Consider the following 17,517-nt stretch of genomic DNA (forward strand, 5'->3'; position numbering starts at 1 on the left):
CAGTATTGCTTCACCCCCAGAACACAAAGGAAAGTCACAACAGGCCTCTCCTCCAAGAAAAAAAACTTCTCCGGCCATCTATTTGTCAAAGGGAAAGTAACTGCTAATAATGTTTTATTTGGCAGTTTTGTGACTGCCACAACACTCTATACTGTATAAAGCCATTAAGTGTTGTTCCCTTGCAGAATGGATTTTTGGGAGCCATCCAGGCATTTGTTCTGTCGCTGCTCTCTGCCCTGAAGTCCCACAATCCAGCATTGTAAATCTGCCTTTTGAATATTCCAGGCGGTTAAAATTTCACCTTCCGTGTAATGGGAGAGGTCAAACCTCAGCTGGGGCCGTGTCAATCCAGTCTGGGCACCTGAGGGGAGATTGCTGGAATCCATTCTGGGAATCTGCACCGTCCCCAGGGAAAAATTCAAACAGGCTTAAGGCGTTTGTGTGCGAAGTTTAAACGTTTCCTTGGAAAGGGCTTTCCTTCCAATAAGCCTGAAAATTCCGCCCCAGCACAAGGAGCCATCCAAGCAGACATCAATTAAATTCCCCACCAGTGTGATATATTAAATAACCCAGTTATTTGTTGGAAAGAGTCAGAAGCCACCATGGAGTGAAGGTGACAGGAGCTGTAGGAGGAATCTGGGCTTGTTTTTTGAAGTCACTGACCATGAACTCAGAGAGAAGAGCTTTGATGTCATCTCTAACTACGTGGCCCAGTTCTGTGCTCTACTTTAGTGATGCTCCAGGGATTAAAACTCTAAAAGAGGAGCAAGGGAGTGAAAAATAGGCTAGAAAAATAAGTGTGGGTTGTCAGACATCCTCTGTCTTTTGAAGCAAACTTCCCGTTTAAATACTTTATCTGTAGATAAAACCACTCTACAGTTTTTTAGCTAAATCTTTCCAAATCACCTGAAGAAGATGTGTCCCATCAGCTCTGGGGCTGATGTCTTGGGCAAAGCCCTGTCATGTGCTGCTTCTGTGAGCCCAAAAGGTCCTCCAGCTTCTCTCCTGGTCCTAATTTCCCCAGTTTGCTGTTTGCAAAAGCTTTAGGTGTGAAACAATCTTTAAGCTCCCCCTTTATTGCGCAGGTGGGGTCAAAAACTGCATTTGTGCCTTTGTCCCTCGAAAGTACTTAAAAATTGAGATATTGTCTAAATAATGGATTATGAAGTCCTCCCATATTATGGCACTTGTCTAATTAATAGATTAAAAACTCCTTCCACGTGATGGCACTTGTCTAATTTTAAACAATTGCTACTCGAACGTGAGGTGTAGGAAATAACGTGTAGTGACAGGACTTGCTACATGAAGGGATCTGTAGTATTAGAACACCTATTTCAATATCAAAGAAAACTGGATTTTATCTCCTGCTTGACACCTAATTCTGTGAAGTTCTTTATGCTCACTAATTCATTAACGTACTTGCTTGTACAGAGGAGCTGGAGTGTCAAAAAATGTCATCTAATAGCAAATTCACTTTTATTCTGGTAGGCTCATCTCTCTTAGGGGCCCATAAAAAGTTGTTTTCAAAAGCTGGAGAGCAGTAATAACGTCTAGGAGGTTAAAACCGAGGGGGATGCTTCTGAGTGCAAAAGAATTACGTCAATTAGATGAGGAGTTAGAGGAGGCTGGGAAATTGTCACAGTTCCTTGAAATCAACACCTCCCTGGGCCCAGAAATATTCATGCTGCTTGAGTGTCTGCCTTCCAGAGGTTTATTCTTGGGTTACTCCCTCTAGTGCTGCCATTTTTTCCATGGAAAAATTATTGACACCTAAGTATTAACCAAAAACAACCCTCTCCCTGTTCTTTAATTTTACCTTTTCTCCCCCTCCCTCATTTTTATGTTCATTTGTAAAACTGGGATATGCAACAGAAAACTCACGATTTCTGTCTCACACATCTGCAGAGTCTGAACAAATCCAGACTCACATCTCCATCCTCCAGTAAAAGGTTCTGCATTTCTCTTCCCCCCTCCAGTTGTGAGCCAAAAAATCAGGAAATTTGGAGATTAAGGAGAGTAAATATCCATAGTTTTGACTCTCGAGGCAGACCCAAAGTCACTGTGGTGGTCAGTTCAGACGAGGTGGTGTCATGGGAAGTGTTGGAAATTCGGGTGTTGGACTAGGAAAAGTTGTGACTCAGCACTCCTCTTGTCTTTGAGCACCTTCATGCTCCTAAAAAGCACAGCTGATGCCAGAGCTATTTCCAGATATGGCCCCTCAGGTTTGGGTTTTCAGGAATCCTGGGCAAAGTTCAGTCCCAGTTTTCTGCACCTTTGGAAATTAGCTAGCCAACTGTTGTTTCCATAAGCATGCTCCCAAAAAAAAAAAAAAAAAAAAAAAAAAAAAAAAAAAAAAAAAAAAAAAAAAGAGAGAGAGAAAATAATAAAAAGTCCCTTTTAAAATTAATATAATCTCCAATTATCATATTACCTCAGGGAGGGAGGTCTGGTGGTACTTAACAGAGCTCTTTGGGGCTCTTGTGCATTTTAATTGAGTGAATAATTGTAAAACACTTCAGGGTCTTTTGGTAAAAGGCTCTGTATAAACATTGCCATAATGCTGAATAATCAGGTTGTGATGTGAACTGGAAGAAATGAACCCTATAAATAGATGTGGATATCCATATAGTGTCTGTGTGTGTTTCTAACCAGCATTTGGGACAGAACAATGTTCCTTTAGAAAAATCCTGCAGCTCTCAGATAAGAAATGTAAAGTGAGATTGGATAGGGATCACCATAATAATCAAAACGTTCTCAAGACATGGTGAGCCTGTAGTTTATCCTCCTGTGCAATGGGTGGGGAACTCCCAGAGTCGTGGTGTTACCCCTTCAGTGCTGCTTGTTGGGGAGCAGACCAGTCTGTGGTGGTCTGTGCTGGAGGAGCTCAGGGGAGGTGGGGCTGAGGTGTGGGCAGACAGGATCTGGAGGAACCAAAGAAGCTCCAGATCCTTTGCTGCACTTTTCCTGGGCTGGGGTTTGGGTCTCCTGTAGCTCCAGGGGCATTTCAGGTGGAGCAGTGGAACCAGAGGAGCTCCACCTTTCCTGGGCTGGGGTTTGGGTCTCCTGCAGCTCCAGGGGCATTTCAGGTGGAGCAGTGGGAAGGGCAGCAGTGGGAACATCCCAGCAGGCTGAGCAGTGGCAGCAGTGCTGGGTGTGCAGCTGGTCTGCTGAGGGTCAGCAGCCACTGCTCCTCTCCTCAGTGCCCTGGCTGGCCCCTCTCCTCAGCCTCTCATTTTCTGGGGCAGGGGCTCTGTTCCTGGGCTTGTATCTCCTGTCATTAGGTCACTGAGGAGGGGGAAATCCTCTGAAACAGAGATGATGGAAAGGAGCTTTTATATTTCATGAAAAGGGAGAGGAGAGGGAGAGGAGAGGAGAGGAGAAAAAGAAAAAAAGAAAAAATAAAGAAGGAAATGAAAAAGAAGCAAAGCCTGTGCTGAACAACGAGGTGCTGGTACAAAGAATCCTCTCCTGTTAAATGGGACTTGACAGAGTGCTGATGCCACTTCACTTAGTTAATGGAAGGAGCCATCTAATACAGGCTAAATGCAGAACTGCCTAAAGGAGCCTGGCATTTGGAGGGCTGGAGTGCTTGAAATATAAATGAATGGGACAAGCCCAGGCTCTGTTTCCCAAGGAATCGATTACCAGGGATCCTCTGATGACTGTGAAGGTCTTATTTGCAGGAGCAGGCAGAGCTATTTTTGTTGGAAACTGGGATATTTGTTGCTGGGGATTAAACACATCTTTTAAGCACCAAGGAGACACCAAGGAATGCAGTGGATTCAGGAGGGGTAGAAAGACTGAAGTGATTTTCCTTGCTCAAAAGCCACTGAGGAGACTGATGGTAGTGCTGGGAACAATTTGAGTTCTGTAGAGTTGTACCCACAGCCAGAGCAGTTTGACAAAATGATCCATTGTGCATTAAATCTACAGATTCAGACAGTGTAAAAATGTATGAGACACAGCATTTTAGAACAAGAGTTAGCTGGACTGAAGTTCCCTTTCTCTTTCCAACTGTAAAAAAAAAAAAAACAACAAGGATCTGTAACAGAAAATGTCTTGAGCAAAGATGAATGGAGTATAAAGATTGCTGATGAATTTTTTAGCTCTGGAAGGTTCTCCCACGGCATTTATGAGCTGGTTTTCCAACAGGATAAGTGTCTGGGCTAACTCAGGAAGCAGAAGCATCCCTGTTTGGGTATCACTGAAACCTTAAGCAGGTCAGGGACTGACTTTACTCTGCAGACCCCATTTCCTTCTCCCACGCTAAGGCAGCTCCTTCCAGGTGAGATCAGAAGCCTCTTTACAGGGTGGTGGGAGGAAGTTCCCTGCATGTATTCAGAGGGTGAATTCCTTTCACATCACCATTCCTCTGTCGTTTTCCACGAGCTCCAGAGCCACTCAAACATTGGTTTGAGCGCCTCTGACATCCGATATCTGTGACTTCCCGTCCCATCCCATCTGCCAGGGATTTCATTCTTCTGATGAAGCAGCTTTAAAATTGCAAAGACAGACAAAATACAGCCTGAAATCACAACAGTCCAGTGCTGTGGCTGTCACATGGAACTTTATAGGTCAGAAATAAAGGCTGGTAGTGTATCAGAATTTCACATTACAGATCAATCAAGTTTCCAGTGAAATACCAATTGGCACCAATTGATGTGGGATCTTCTCTTGCGTGGTGTGGTTACCCTGAAGTTTCTCTGTTGCCACCAGCTGGGTTTGTTTCTGGGGTTTTATTGCTTTATTAGTGGGTTACTTGGTAAAGAGGCAGCATTTCCGGAAATGTCATCATGTGCCATGTGCTGCACTGATGTCAGCTGAGGAAATCAGCATCAGGAGCAGGAAAAGCCAGAAGATGAATGGATCTCTGGGTTCAAAATAGGAAACAGCTTGAAGTTCCTTTTCAGGGGGAAGGAAACATAAAGCTCATTCATCAGCAGTGACACAATTGCACCTCTCACAGAGAGAGGACTCTGCCCTCCTGCTGATGGGCAGACAAACCTCACATCCGCTCAAATAAATGATCCTGGGAGTCCAGGGGTGCAAAGGAGCAGCCCTAGAACAGTGACAGGATTGAGTGGTGAGTCAAACCTGATCACAGATCTCGTGAGCTGTGTGTGGCCGAGAGGTGGCACAGGGAAACCTGCACTGATTGTGTTCCTGAGTGGATTTCATTCCCTGTGAGGTGCGTGTCTCCTTGTCTCATCCCAGTGGGTATCAAAGCAAACCTGTGCCACTGAGGAGCAGGATCTTGCCTGGATGACGCAGTATTCATTTATTCACACTTTGATATGAGGGCTGTGTCTGATCAAGCCCTCATCAGCATTTATCAGTCAGATGTATCTGAGTTTCTTTGTTTTTTCCTGCTGTTTGGCAGGATTGTAACATCCATTTACTGGTTCACAGTCACGTACACTGAATTTTGTGAGGTTTCTTCCCCGTCACACTGAGGGTAGGGCAGAAATTTGTGGTGCCCTGTTAAGACCATCTCCAGTTGCCCAACATAAAATGGCCAGTAGTTTTCCAAGAGCCTTTATTTTCTGTTCCATTACTCTGAATACCTTCCCTGTCCTCCCTTGGGGCCCAGCTAACAGCCTGGCTCCTGCCTCCTGCTATTCTGAAATTTCTTTATTTATCTTAGACTCTGTCATTTTGCTGAAACATTGATATTTCCCAGCAATCTGCTTATTACATGGAGATGCCTATTAGCTTTCTGAAGTCATATGTCAGTGAAACTCAAAACTGTTTAGTTTAACTTGACAAGCCCTATAGTGATATTGGAAAATTATTTTCGTCTTCAGACTCATGTTTATGTTCTTTTCCAATGAGCTGGCTGTTTTATTGCAAAAGAAACTGTAAAAGAGGTAATTTTAACGAGGCACAAAATATATTCTGTTCTGTAATGTATCCATAACCTTCTAGAAGATCCTAATTAACTTCCTTATGTCAGCATAGGAAGCTCTATTGCATTTGTAGTTGCCGAACATTTTCTTTCTTTTTAATAGAAATTTTTTTCCCTTTCTGAGACCCGCGGGCATCATCAATCCCAAAACAAGCTTTTTCATTTGAGGGTATCAGAAACACCAGGAGATTAATGGAAGCCTGAAGTTCAGCAGAGCAGAATTTCTGTCTGTTACCTCGCTTGTCTGCAAAGATAACAGTCCTAATAACATGTGGGTGACACAGAGCACTCCGTGAGCAAAGTGAAATTGCCACCTTGGCTCCTGAGCTGCTGAAATGTTGAGTTCCAGCTGGACCAGGGAGTGACAAAGGCATCGAGTCTTGGGGAGAGAAGATGTTTCACAATGTCTTTGTGACACAGATTCAGTGTAATTCAATGTGGGCAGGAGATATTTGGGAAAATTGTTCCCTGTGAAGGTGGGGAGGCCCTGGCACAAGGTGCCCAGAGAAGCCACAGAAAGTGTCCAAGGCCAGGTTGGACAGGGCTTGGAGCACCCTGGGATAGTGGAAGGTGTCCCTGACAGTGGAAAGAAATGTTCTTCAAGTCCATTTTTCCAGCCCACACCATTCCATGACTCTGATTCCATCTGAGCACAGAGCAGCCCTCGGGACACCAGGCCCATGTGTCACTTGGTCTCTCCTCTCAGCAGCAGAAATGGGATTGAGTTCTGCCCCAGAAAAGCACCATTTATCTGCTGATATTTGCAGTGCACGGGAGCGTGCTGTTCACACTTTCTGGGTGTTTTGCAGAAGGACTGGGAGCTGTTGTGTGCCTGCAGTGGGAAATCCAAACAGGAGTGTTTTCAGCACAGTGTCCTTACAGTGCTGCTGATTTAAAATAAGAACTGTCTTTGCTTTAATCACTCAGTTCCCAAGCTCAGCTTTGATGAATTGCAGAAGCAGGCTCTTATCAAGTAACAGTGGGGTTTTTTTCTTTTATTCTTTTCTTTTTTTTTTTTTCCTGAAAAGAGCAGGAAGTTTGCCATTCTGCAGAGCAAGATGAATGAATTTGCCATTTGAGGCTGAATTTTCCAAGAAGGATTAGGATCTTTTGCAGTCCTGCAAATGTAGGATACTACTTGCAAAGCCAGCATTTCTTTAGGCTCACAATCGTGATTTGCATTATAACTCCATATGCAAAAGAGGGAGAAGGAATTTCAAATGTGAACACTCCCCATCCTTAACAGCAGCTACAAATTGAAGTGAAAAAGTGAAAGTCCCCTTACTCATAATCAGAAATATGTTAATAATAATAATGGGTTGAGCTCAATTTCACAGTGAATTGCTGTATCTCAATTCTGTGTGATAAAAACTGAACACAATCTTCTGGTTAAGGCACAGATGTGCTAAAATGTCACCAAGTGTGACAGGAAAGAAAGGTTTTCACCTCACATAACAACCTTCCTTTTGTCTCCATGTGGTTTTTCTGCAGCTATCCATTCCCCATGGTCTTCAGTAGCTGCAGTAGAAAGGACCTGGAAAACAGCCTGGAGAAAGGAGTGGGAATGTGTCTCTTTAACCTGCCTGAAGTCAAGGAGTCCTTTGGTGGCCAGAAGTGTGGGAATGGCTACGTGGAAGATGGAGAGGAGTGTGACTGTGGGGAGCCTGAGGTAAGACACCACCTGGGACTGACTGCTCGTGTCCTGCCTGCAGGGTTTTGACAGTGCGGGGTTGGTTTGGTGTCAAATGGAGCTCACCCTTCTCTTCCATCCCACCAGCCTGAACCCCAGAAGTGCAGGGAGTCACAAGTGTATTCCAGTTGCCAAAGTCCAGGCAGGGCTTGGGTTGAGAATGTGCTCAGTTCATCCTTAGAGAGCAAACTCTGGCTTGTCCAGCAGCCTGGCCACGACCTTGTGTTCCTAGAAGTTCCTTTCAGCATTAGCTAATCAGCTAAACTCAGAAGAAGTTTGAGAACTTGGCTCGAATTTCTCAAGAAAACGTGCCTTAGTCGAAGGTTTGTTTCCGTCAGTGAGAAGCCATTCGTGTATTTATATTTATATTTATGTCAGTATAACCATAGAAACTGTGCAATCACAGAATGGTTTGGGTTGGAGGGGACCATAAAGATAATCTCATTGTCCCTCTGCCATGGGCAGGGGACACCTCCCACTGTCCCAGGCTGCTCCAGTCCCCAGTGTCCAATCTGGCTTTGGACATTTCCAGGGATCCAGGGGCAGCCACAGCTGCTCTGGGCACCCTGTGCCAGGACCTCACTATCCACATATATAACACTGTATAAATAGGAATATTAATGTTGGCCAGGTATTTTTCATTGCAGTTTCACTTTTTAGGTACAAGACCCTTCCCTCCTTCACTGTAGGATTTTTCCTTCCCTCTAGCCAATTACCTCCCAACAGAAATCGCCTTCACTGCCTCCCAAAACAGATTGCTGCTGCTTCAGAGATTGTTCCATTTAGCTTAGTGAATGTGTCAGAGGACTCCTCAGATCAGCAGGAGATAGGCAAAACCTGGGGGTCAAATAATATCCGAGCTGGCATCCTTATCCCTTTTACATCCCATCCTCATTGGCTTTATTGAACTTCTCTCTGATTATCTGAATTAAAGGCAGCAGCAGATCAGGGATTTGTTTCCTGTGATAAATAGGGACCTACAGACAAAAGAGACAGGGGCAGTTAAAGCAGTGAGATACTGCTGCATCCTGCCTGTGGAGTGTATTGGATTTGTCCAAGCCATGAGGATTTCCTGACAGTTCACTCACTCTGGAGGGTAACAAGGTTGGAGGAAGCAGCCTTATCTCCTTGTTTGAAGCCAATAGAGTGCAAGCAGCTTGCAAATGTCTTTCTAACCGAGTTATCTTTGTTGTTTCCATTTCTGAACGCCAGCGATACCTTTTCAAGTCAAAGCCACTTAATGTCAGCAAGCCTTGCCTTCATTTGCCTCTTCTTTCTGTCTCGTTGCCTTTTTGGTTATATTGGAAAAAGCTGCAGCTTGGATGCAAGTAAATTTATTTGGGATTTGCTGCTCTAATCTGAATGGTCCCAGAAAAGCTGTGTGATTAGTTACTAATTCACTGCCCAGTCTTTTATACCAGCTGAGTTCTGTCCATGGTGTTGCAGTATCCCAAGAATGAGTGATATAAGAGTAAGTAAGTATTCTGTGAGGCCCCTGAATGCTTGGATGATTCTTGGTCTCTTCAAACCCAAACCATTCTCTGATTTTTTTGATCCTATCAATTTTAGATTATATGAGCAAAAATGCCTGACGTGCTGCAGTGTCTGTAGGAGGAGGGTTCATGTAGATTACAGAGGGAAAGATAAAAGAATGAAGAGAAATAAAAACCCTCAGTCCTCAAAAGATGAAAACGTGTCTTTTACAACCAGCTGCAAAGGGGAACAGAAAACTACAAACTGCTAACTCAGAAGTCAGACTAATTACTTCCAAATGCAATTAGGAGCGAGTGCCCAAACAGCTGTGACGTGCCAGGGACCAGTCAACACGGCTTTTGTGCCAGCAACTCTTGTCTTACAAAATCTTGTCTTACAAAATCTTGTCTTGCCAATCCATCACGGCGCTCTGAGGGGCTTCACAGGTGGATGGAAAGGGACAGGGCTGTCCCTGCAGCCTGTGAGGAGTTCAGAGAGCCTTGGCACCAAACCTTGCACCAAAGAGAGACTGAGCAGCTGTGAAGGAGAGAAAAAAAACTGCATGGGCACAGATTGGGTTAAAAGATAAGAAATACAAGCAGGTGTAAATCTTCCATTTCACGTGGTGGGAGGAGATCTGCTGTGCTGTATCCATGAGATGTGTCCTGGGGACTGCACAACTCAGCGTTTTCATAAAGAGCCTGGGAAGAGGAATAGTCTTTAATTTGCTGATGATATTAGTTAGGCTGCTGGAGATGAAAACTGGCTGTGAAGGACTGCAGAGAAACCTTCTGAGGCAGCTGGAACAGGCATTAAGATGAGGAATGAGACCCACTGAGGAGTGATGCACATTCCAAAAACACAAAGAAGATGATGGACTCTGAGCTGACTCTGACCATGGAGGAGCAAGACTTCATATTGCAATAAATAGTCTCATGAAAATGTCAGCCCCAGTGCTCAGGAGTGGTCTAAAAGGTAAATAGGCTGTTAGAAAGCACTAGGGGAGAAATAGGAAAACAAAACAAAGCACCAGCAGACCTCGATAAATCTGCTGCGCCTGAAACTGCTTGTGCAGGTTTTCCCTACCCCTCCCTGATCCCAGGGAGGATAAAGCAGAGTGAAAAAAAGATTGAGAGAAAAGCAATAAGGTGGTTCAAAGTTTCGAAAGGGCTCTGGCTGGAAGAGAAGAAAATGGAGGGAAGTGCAGCATAAGCTGATAAAATCGCGAGGGGAATGGAAAGGTGAGTGAGGAGGGATTGTCCCCCAGGAGAGATGAGCAGATGAAGTTAGAAAACGGCAGGTTTCAAACAAGCAGAAGGAGCTGCTCCTCTGACTGTGTTGGTTACCTGTGAGTTCCTTTACTCTGACTCTTACAGGTGCTAAAAATGCCCGTGGAGCCAAGGGAAAGCCCAGGGAAAGGCAGGAGACTGGGAAGGTGTCAGTGTCCTTAAAACATCTTGTGCTGGCTGCCCTCAGGGGGACACAAGGACAGAGGAGTTATGGGCTGAGCCAGTGGGGTCTGTCTTGTGTTTAGAGAAAAGAGAGGGTGAAAACCAGGTGTCCTGTCCACAGGACAGAGGCTGACACCACAGAGGTGGTGCTGGAATTGTTCTGGGGTTGGGCTGCTCTGGTTCCTCTGAAGAGCCAGGAGAGCCACAGTGAGAAACCTCCTCCCATCATTGCTGCCATTATCAATAATAACCAATAATAATTATAATAATAATACCACCAACAAACTCCAGCACAGCAGTAATTCCAGGGGACAGCCTCCATCCCCCAAAAGCCTGGTGAACCTTTCTTGGTTTTTTTTCGCTTGTTTATGTTAAAATCATTCCTGACAATTTGATAGCCCAGGCACAAAAACTGTTTACCAAGCTCATTCCCCACGATGAGCAGTAAGTGAGACAGCAATTGGAAATCTCAGAGGAGCTGAAACACCACACCAAGGGCTGTGTCTTTATCCCAGTCTGCCTGTGGAATGCTGAATGCTGCTGTGGGGCCAGAGTTTGGGGTATGGCAGCTGACTGCTTCACAAGGACCTTAATGGGGCTGACACTCTGCTCAGCTTATCTCGGATTATTTTGGAGGTGAATTTATAAAATGTGGCAGGGGAATGTTACTCCTGACGTGCAGCAGCTGCACAGGGATATTTCCACAGCCTGCTGCCTTCCGGTGATCAAAAATAGGAGCAGGAAGTTGTTCCTCTGCTTCAGAGCACAGTTGGCTTTGTACATCCAGGAAGATATTACCTATAAAACATTGAGATGCTGAGAATCCTTCTGGTTTGTGCTGTGAGTCAGTGCCTTCCCTTCCAGTTGGGAAGCTTTCAGAAGCCAGTGAAGTAACAGGAGGCTGTGAACATCACTCTAACCCACACACTCTTCCTGTGTTCCCTGTACTGTAAGTGATCCCTTGCTAAGTCAAACAGACTTAACACAGCTGAAGAGCAAATTTATCTGCTGCTCTTTCTGTGAGAGAGATGAGATTCCAGCTCAGCTGGTGTAACTTGCAGCTTGTGGGCATTATCTTGGAAAAACAACTCCATTCTTTTCTGAGGCTCCTTACGAGCTCGTTCTTCTGACAATAAACTTTGCAGGAGCCCACACACGGCCCCATCTAATCCACAAGTGTGAAATTGGGATGTATCAGCGAGTGAGGCTGCAGTTCATGCTCATCCCATATCTCAGAGCTCCATTACTGCTGTACTCTGATAAGGGATTACATGGAATCGTGTCGTTGTCTTCCTCTGTGGCAGCCCCAGCCTCCATCCAAACAGGAGCCTGGCCAGCAGCTCTCACAAAATAGAGCTGTAGTCGTGATGCTCAGCAACTGCAGCGAGCTCCTGGATCCTCTCTGGAGGCCATGGAATCACTCCACTGGTTCCTGTGGAAATAAAACACCCCAGTGCTCTATCAGGGTTGGTGTCGCCGCGCTTGGCTTGTTTGTGATATTTGGGATTAGATCCATAGCTGGAATAAACCAGCCCTCCTCAGCAGCTTCTCTGGTTTCACTGCACTTGCTGGGCTTGTTGAATCTGAGGGCAGACAAGGCGGTTTGGATCAGGTTGTCGGATTTCATGCATAATTCATGGTTTCGTGCCCAGCTTTTCTTGGCAGAGCTGTAGGCATCCTCTTGATTTACGGCTCGTTGTGACTGAACGTTGTCTGCTCTAAATTTGCCCTCCAAATTCATCCAGGAATGTACAAACCGGTGCTGTAATGCCACCACCTGTGCCTTGAACCCGGGAGCAGTGTGTGCACATGGGCTCTGCTGCGAGGACTGCCAGGTGAACCACGGGAAATGTCTCTTTTTGCGGGTGGGGAGGGCGGAATTCCAAGTTTTTCCCTGCTTCAGTGCAGTAAGCCAGGATGGAGGACGAGTAAATTGGTACTGAGCAGCGTTAAGACACTTGCATGTCATGTGAGCAATTAAAAAATTCCCAAAATATAAATTATTGAAGGAGCAGATCAACAGATTTTTTTTTTTTTTTAGATTTGTCTCTGTGCTTTTTGTGGCCCCTTCAGTTGCTCGTGCAGAACTTTATTTTCGTGAACTTTTGTGTGCTTTAATTTTTCTCATTCTTACATGGCAAGCAGTCATTAAATACTGAACCCTCTTATTTCGGGGTAGGCTCTTAAATTATTAATTCCATCAACAGCATATGCATTTTTAATAGCAGATCATCAGCTGTTGTGGTCTCCTAACACTCTGCAAAAGCCAACTTGCCACAGGCATCTACCTGCTTGAATTCTCAGCCCCTCCCTTGCCCATGGGCTGATAAAGCCCAGCAAGTTGCCATCGTGTCTGTGGCAACCCACGAGTTGGAGCAGTGAGGGATCCCCGCAGCCAGGAACTGCTGTTTAGCAAAATCAATCATCATGTCCTTTGCTTTTTACCAAAGGCAATGTGATTAAAATTCAGGGCTGCTCCCAGAGCACACCCAAGTTTCGTGGCTTCTGTTGGGATGTGAACGTTCAGAGTGGCACATTCCACCATCAGTTCCAAAAAAAAAATTATCATTGCCCGTGGAAATCAGTACAGGGCAGAAACAGTTACATGGAGTAGTCTTGTAAGTAAGTTTGAGCAGATCTTGATGCCCATCACAACACCATTTCCATGAGGAAATGTAATTCCATAGATTCATGAAGGTTCGAGACCTATTCAAGATCGTCCTGTTGAACCTTCCAACCTGGGAATTGTTGGGCATCAAGTGGGCTTCCTGAGCCCTAACCTAGCACAGTGTTCTGTGATCAGCTCTCCTAGATGGAAAGATCTCTGATCTGACTTTTTTTTGCCCAGTGCTCCAGACCCTCCTTTCCAGAGTTATTTTGCGTTCAGACGCGACGGAGGAGCCACACTGCAAACATCAGGGCTGGGGTTGCCTCACCCATGAGCCGTGTGTGCAGCTCCAAATTCCCTTCCTTGCTGCCAAACCCTCCCAGCAGTGCACTCAGAGCTGTGCCATCCCTGCCCTGTCCTCTGCGCTCAGCTGGGGTCTGCCCAGTGGGGAAACCTGCTCCCGTGCTGCGTGGCTGACCCAGCCACGGCACAACCCTTGAAGCTGTGTTTGTTTTGCAGCTGAAAGCAGCGGGGATTTCTTGCAGAGAGTCGAGCAACTCCTGCGATCTGCCCGAGTTCTGCACGGGGGCCAGCCCACAGTGCCCGGCCAACGTTTACCTGCACGATGGGCACAGCTGCCACGGCGTGGATGGCTACTGCTACAACGGCATCTGCCAGACCCACGAGCAGCAGTGCATCACCCTCTGGGGCCCAGGTGAGTGGCACAGAGCCCTGGGGAGCTGGGGGATAAAGATCTGAAGGATGCAGCACCAATCTGTAGCTGGATGGTGAGGGGAGTCATCCCAGCCGTGGTTTCTCGCGGTGGGATGTGACAAGGCTCGTGCTGAACAAGCTGCAAGTGGATGGGTGAACTTGGACACATCATCTCCTCCTGACTTGGATATGGCCTGATGTCACCCCACAGAGCGCTGAGCGCTGCTGGCAGGTTGAAATCACAGCCCTTTTTCAGGCTGCTGTGTGAGCTTCCCCCTGTGCTCTGGCAGCTCATCTGCAGCACAGATGTGTCTGCTGCATCCCCAGCCAGGGCTCAGCTTTTGACACTCACAGGAGACTCCTGGATCCTTGTGTGTGTTTTACTAACTGGTGGCACCTGGAAACTGCCTCCTGACAGTGCTTTTAGCGCTGAAGCAGAAAGGGATTTTATGCTCCCGTGGGAATTTGCTCCCTTTTTGCAGGAATCTGGTAACATGAGTTCTTGAGTTGTTCTCAGCATGTATCCCAGGAAAGCTGTTCACCTTTCTATAAAGCCCTGTGACCCTTCCACTGCAATGCAAGTATTAACTCAGCCTTTTGGCATCGATCCAGATCATGTCTCCTTCAGCATCTCTGATCTTCTATCTCAAATTTGAAAAGCATTTACCTCTCCTAAAGAGAAGCATTACTTAGAGATAGGTGTAATTATTTCTTTTAAACTAACTTGTCCAGCCTCTTTCAATTCAGCATCTCTAGCTCTGCTCTAAAACTTCTGTACCAATATAATAATATATATTGCACACAGATGTTTCCCTTGGTCAAAACCCTCCCCAGAACTCTGCTGAAGAATTTATCCGTTTCCTTCCCAGAGAACACGGAAATTTTTGCAATCTCCCTTTTTTAAAAGAGCATGAAAGCATCTCAAGAGGCAGCCCCAGTGGTACAGGCAGCAGGTCAGCTTGGCCACGTGGGTATGAGAACACGTTCAGGAGGAGCCCCAGTTCAGAATTAACCTCCTCACGTGGAACAAAGCGTGCCTCTGCTCCGCTCCCCCGAATCCCACGCGCGTCGTAGAGTTGATATGAGCTCATAGAGCCGTGGACAATTATAGCCTCCAGTCTTAGTCAGACTGGGACTCCTAATCCCTGGATGCAGAGACATTTTCTCTTGTAGAAAGCAAAAAAAATCTCCTCCTGAACCAGTTTCCCAGGCCGTGGAAAGTTACTCGGTCAGGCTGTTCGTGGTTTCAGCGGCTGAGAAAAATTCCTCTGAAGGTCAGGGAGCTGAATTGCTGCAGCTCCGTGCCAGGTCTGCTTCCTAACACAGCAATTCCACCAAAGCCCTGGGCTCCCCTCATTCTTTCCTGTCCTCCTCCTTGGGACTGTTCAATATGGGCACTGCTGTGCAGGGAGGCTCCAGGCTGTGGGAGGCTGTTTATGAGAGAGATTATGTTTGGTTAAGAGCAGAGTTCAAACAGACTTTGGCTGGAATACCCTTTGGATTTGTCTTGGGAAGGCCCAAGGATAAGGATTTTAGACAGAGAGGGTGGGACGTGACCAAACCTGAACTGAAAGTCTTAATTCTTCCTTTTTTTGGAAGGGTAAATTAAAAATAAACACAGAATGCCGAAATGGTTTGGGCTGGAAGGGACATCAGAGACCCTCTCATTCCATCCCCTGCCATCTGCAGGGACATCTTGCACTAGACCAGGTTGCTCCAAGCCTTGTCCTTGCTCCAAGCTGGCCTTGGACACTTCAAATAATGCCTATATTCTGGATTTAAAGGCTAGGGATGTGAATATCCACTGCTCTATCACACATCTGGCTGAAGTATGAGCTGGCAGATGTGGGGTGGAATTGGAAGAGAGGCGGGTGCCTCATGCAGTTAGAAAAATATCATGGTATAGGTTAAATAAATTACACATCTTTCCAGCCTTGCTTGCAGCACAAGGAGAGATTTGACATCCTAAGATGCTGTCTCTGGACTTTGTATCAAAAATATACATTGGAACCTTTTACCAGGTTGTTGTGTCTGATTAGAAGTGTTTTTAACAACTGCCTGTGTTGGAGTGAAGTAGTTTTGTGTTTTTAAAAAAAAAATAATCTCCCCTCTAAAGTAAAAAACAGATCACAATTCATTTTCATTCTCTCCTGATTTTCTTCTTCCCAGTAGGAGAGATCCATGCAGAACAAAATACAATAACTTTTCCTAAAATAATATTCCGTATATTGAATTCCTTATTACTGTCTTCCCTTGTACATCTTTCTTTATTCATCAGGTTACAGATGTCCAGAAGCTCAATGATAAATGTCAATCTTCATGTTTTTAGATCTATTTAAAGGAAAATGATGAACACTGTCAGAGCTTGTTTACATTAGGCTGAGCAGTAGGAACCTGTTTCCAGAAAAGCACTTGCATTTCCTTGGGGTTGTTTTGTTACTCTCAACACAGTGATTCAGATAAAATAGAGGAAATAATTTCTTTTATTTTGCTCTTTCTTATCTACATGGAAAATAGGGTGGGAAGGAGAAGGGAGGAATTCCTGGGGACAATCTCTGAAAATAGCCGTGAATTCCTCTCAGAGCCCAGGTTGATCCCAGTCTGCTCCCAGAACTCCCAGAGTTCTCTATTCTCTCTTTCTCTCCATAATTCATGTCATTTTTATCCAGGAACTGCTGGTGACCTTTTTTTGGTCCGTATTCAAAAATACCAAATTGCACTGATCTGACCTATTGATAGTAGTGACTGAGAAATGCATCAATAGTGATGCTGGGTGTGGTGTCTGTGACTGCACTGGCATTTTCCAGGGGACACAGATGCACAAGATAAAGCTCCTTAAGACAGAAAAATCATTGATTACCGAGGAACAGAAGATTCTCAACTTGAAACTCGTGGCTTTCTCTACATTGGCAAGAAAAGGATTCTTATGGGAAGTTTGTCAGGTTGTTTTCCTGTGTTTTCCCCAAGTGGGAAAGAAAAAGCAATGATTTTGGGGAGCCAATGGCAGGCATTGATTTAATAATTAGAACCCATTTGAATGTGTTGCATGGACGTGGCCATTTGTTTAGGCAGGAACATTCTTAATTTAGACGTCAATATTTGTTACTGTGTGAGAACTTTGCAGGGGTTTTGCCAGGTAGAACCCTACAGACACGAAATAAATAAATGGGCTGCCCACCTCAGCTATCCGACCAAACCATTGCTAACTTGCCTTTATAAAAATGCCAATTGTCCAAGCACTGCAGTTTTCTGAATTCGGTGACATCAAACTATTTTGATCATCACAGACTTATGGCCAGGCCTTTTTCTTCTGGAGATGGAAAAGACATTAAATCATATTCTCAGGGGTGGTGACACCATCCTCCTAAAATGCAAAAAAAAAGTACTCAAGCCCATCTTGCTCTTGCCCAGACAGAACAAGGATCACCAGGATGTGCGGGGAGAGGCCAAGGGCAGCTTGTGGAACTTTTGCTTTGCTGCAAAAAAACGAATTTAATGAGCTGAAACCCAGATCACACGACAGAGAACTGTGGGTTTTGTGCTTACATTTGTTTGCACAGTTGTTCGTGGTGCTGGCTGGCACAGGCTGAGCCACAGAGCTGCAGCCTGTTACTCAGAGGTTGCTTTTTCCCCTCTCCCCACCCACAGACAGCTGGGAACTGAGCTGAAATATCTT

General features: G+C 45.4%; 1 protein-coding gene across 1 annotated transcript in view; it reads left to right on the top strand.

Moving 5' to 3' along the window:
• Positions 1–17,517, top strand: part of ADAM12 (ADAM metallopeptidase domain 12) — a 160,331-nt gene that overhangs the window by 124,232 nt on the left and 18,582 nt on the right. The window contains exons 12-14 of the mRNA XM_066324428.1: positions 7,397–7,574; positions 12,265–12,354; positions 13,647–13,842. Coding sequence (XP_066180525.1) covers positions 7,397–7,574; positions 12,265–12,354; positions 13,647–13,842 — 464 coding nt within the window. The remainder of the gene's footprint in view (positions 1–7,396; positions 7,575–12,264; positions 12,355–13,646; positions 13,843–17,517) is intronic.

This window comes from Sylvia atricapilla, chromosome 8 (genome assembly GCF_009819655.1).
Source record: "Sylvia atricapilla isolate bSylAtr1 chromosome 8, bSylAtr1.pri, whole genome shotgun sequence".
Taxonomy (NCBI): Eukaryota; Metazoa; Chordata; class Aves; order Passeriformes; family Sylviidae; genus Sylvia; species Sylvia atricapilla.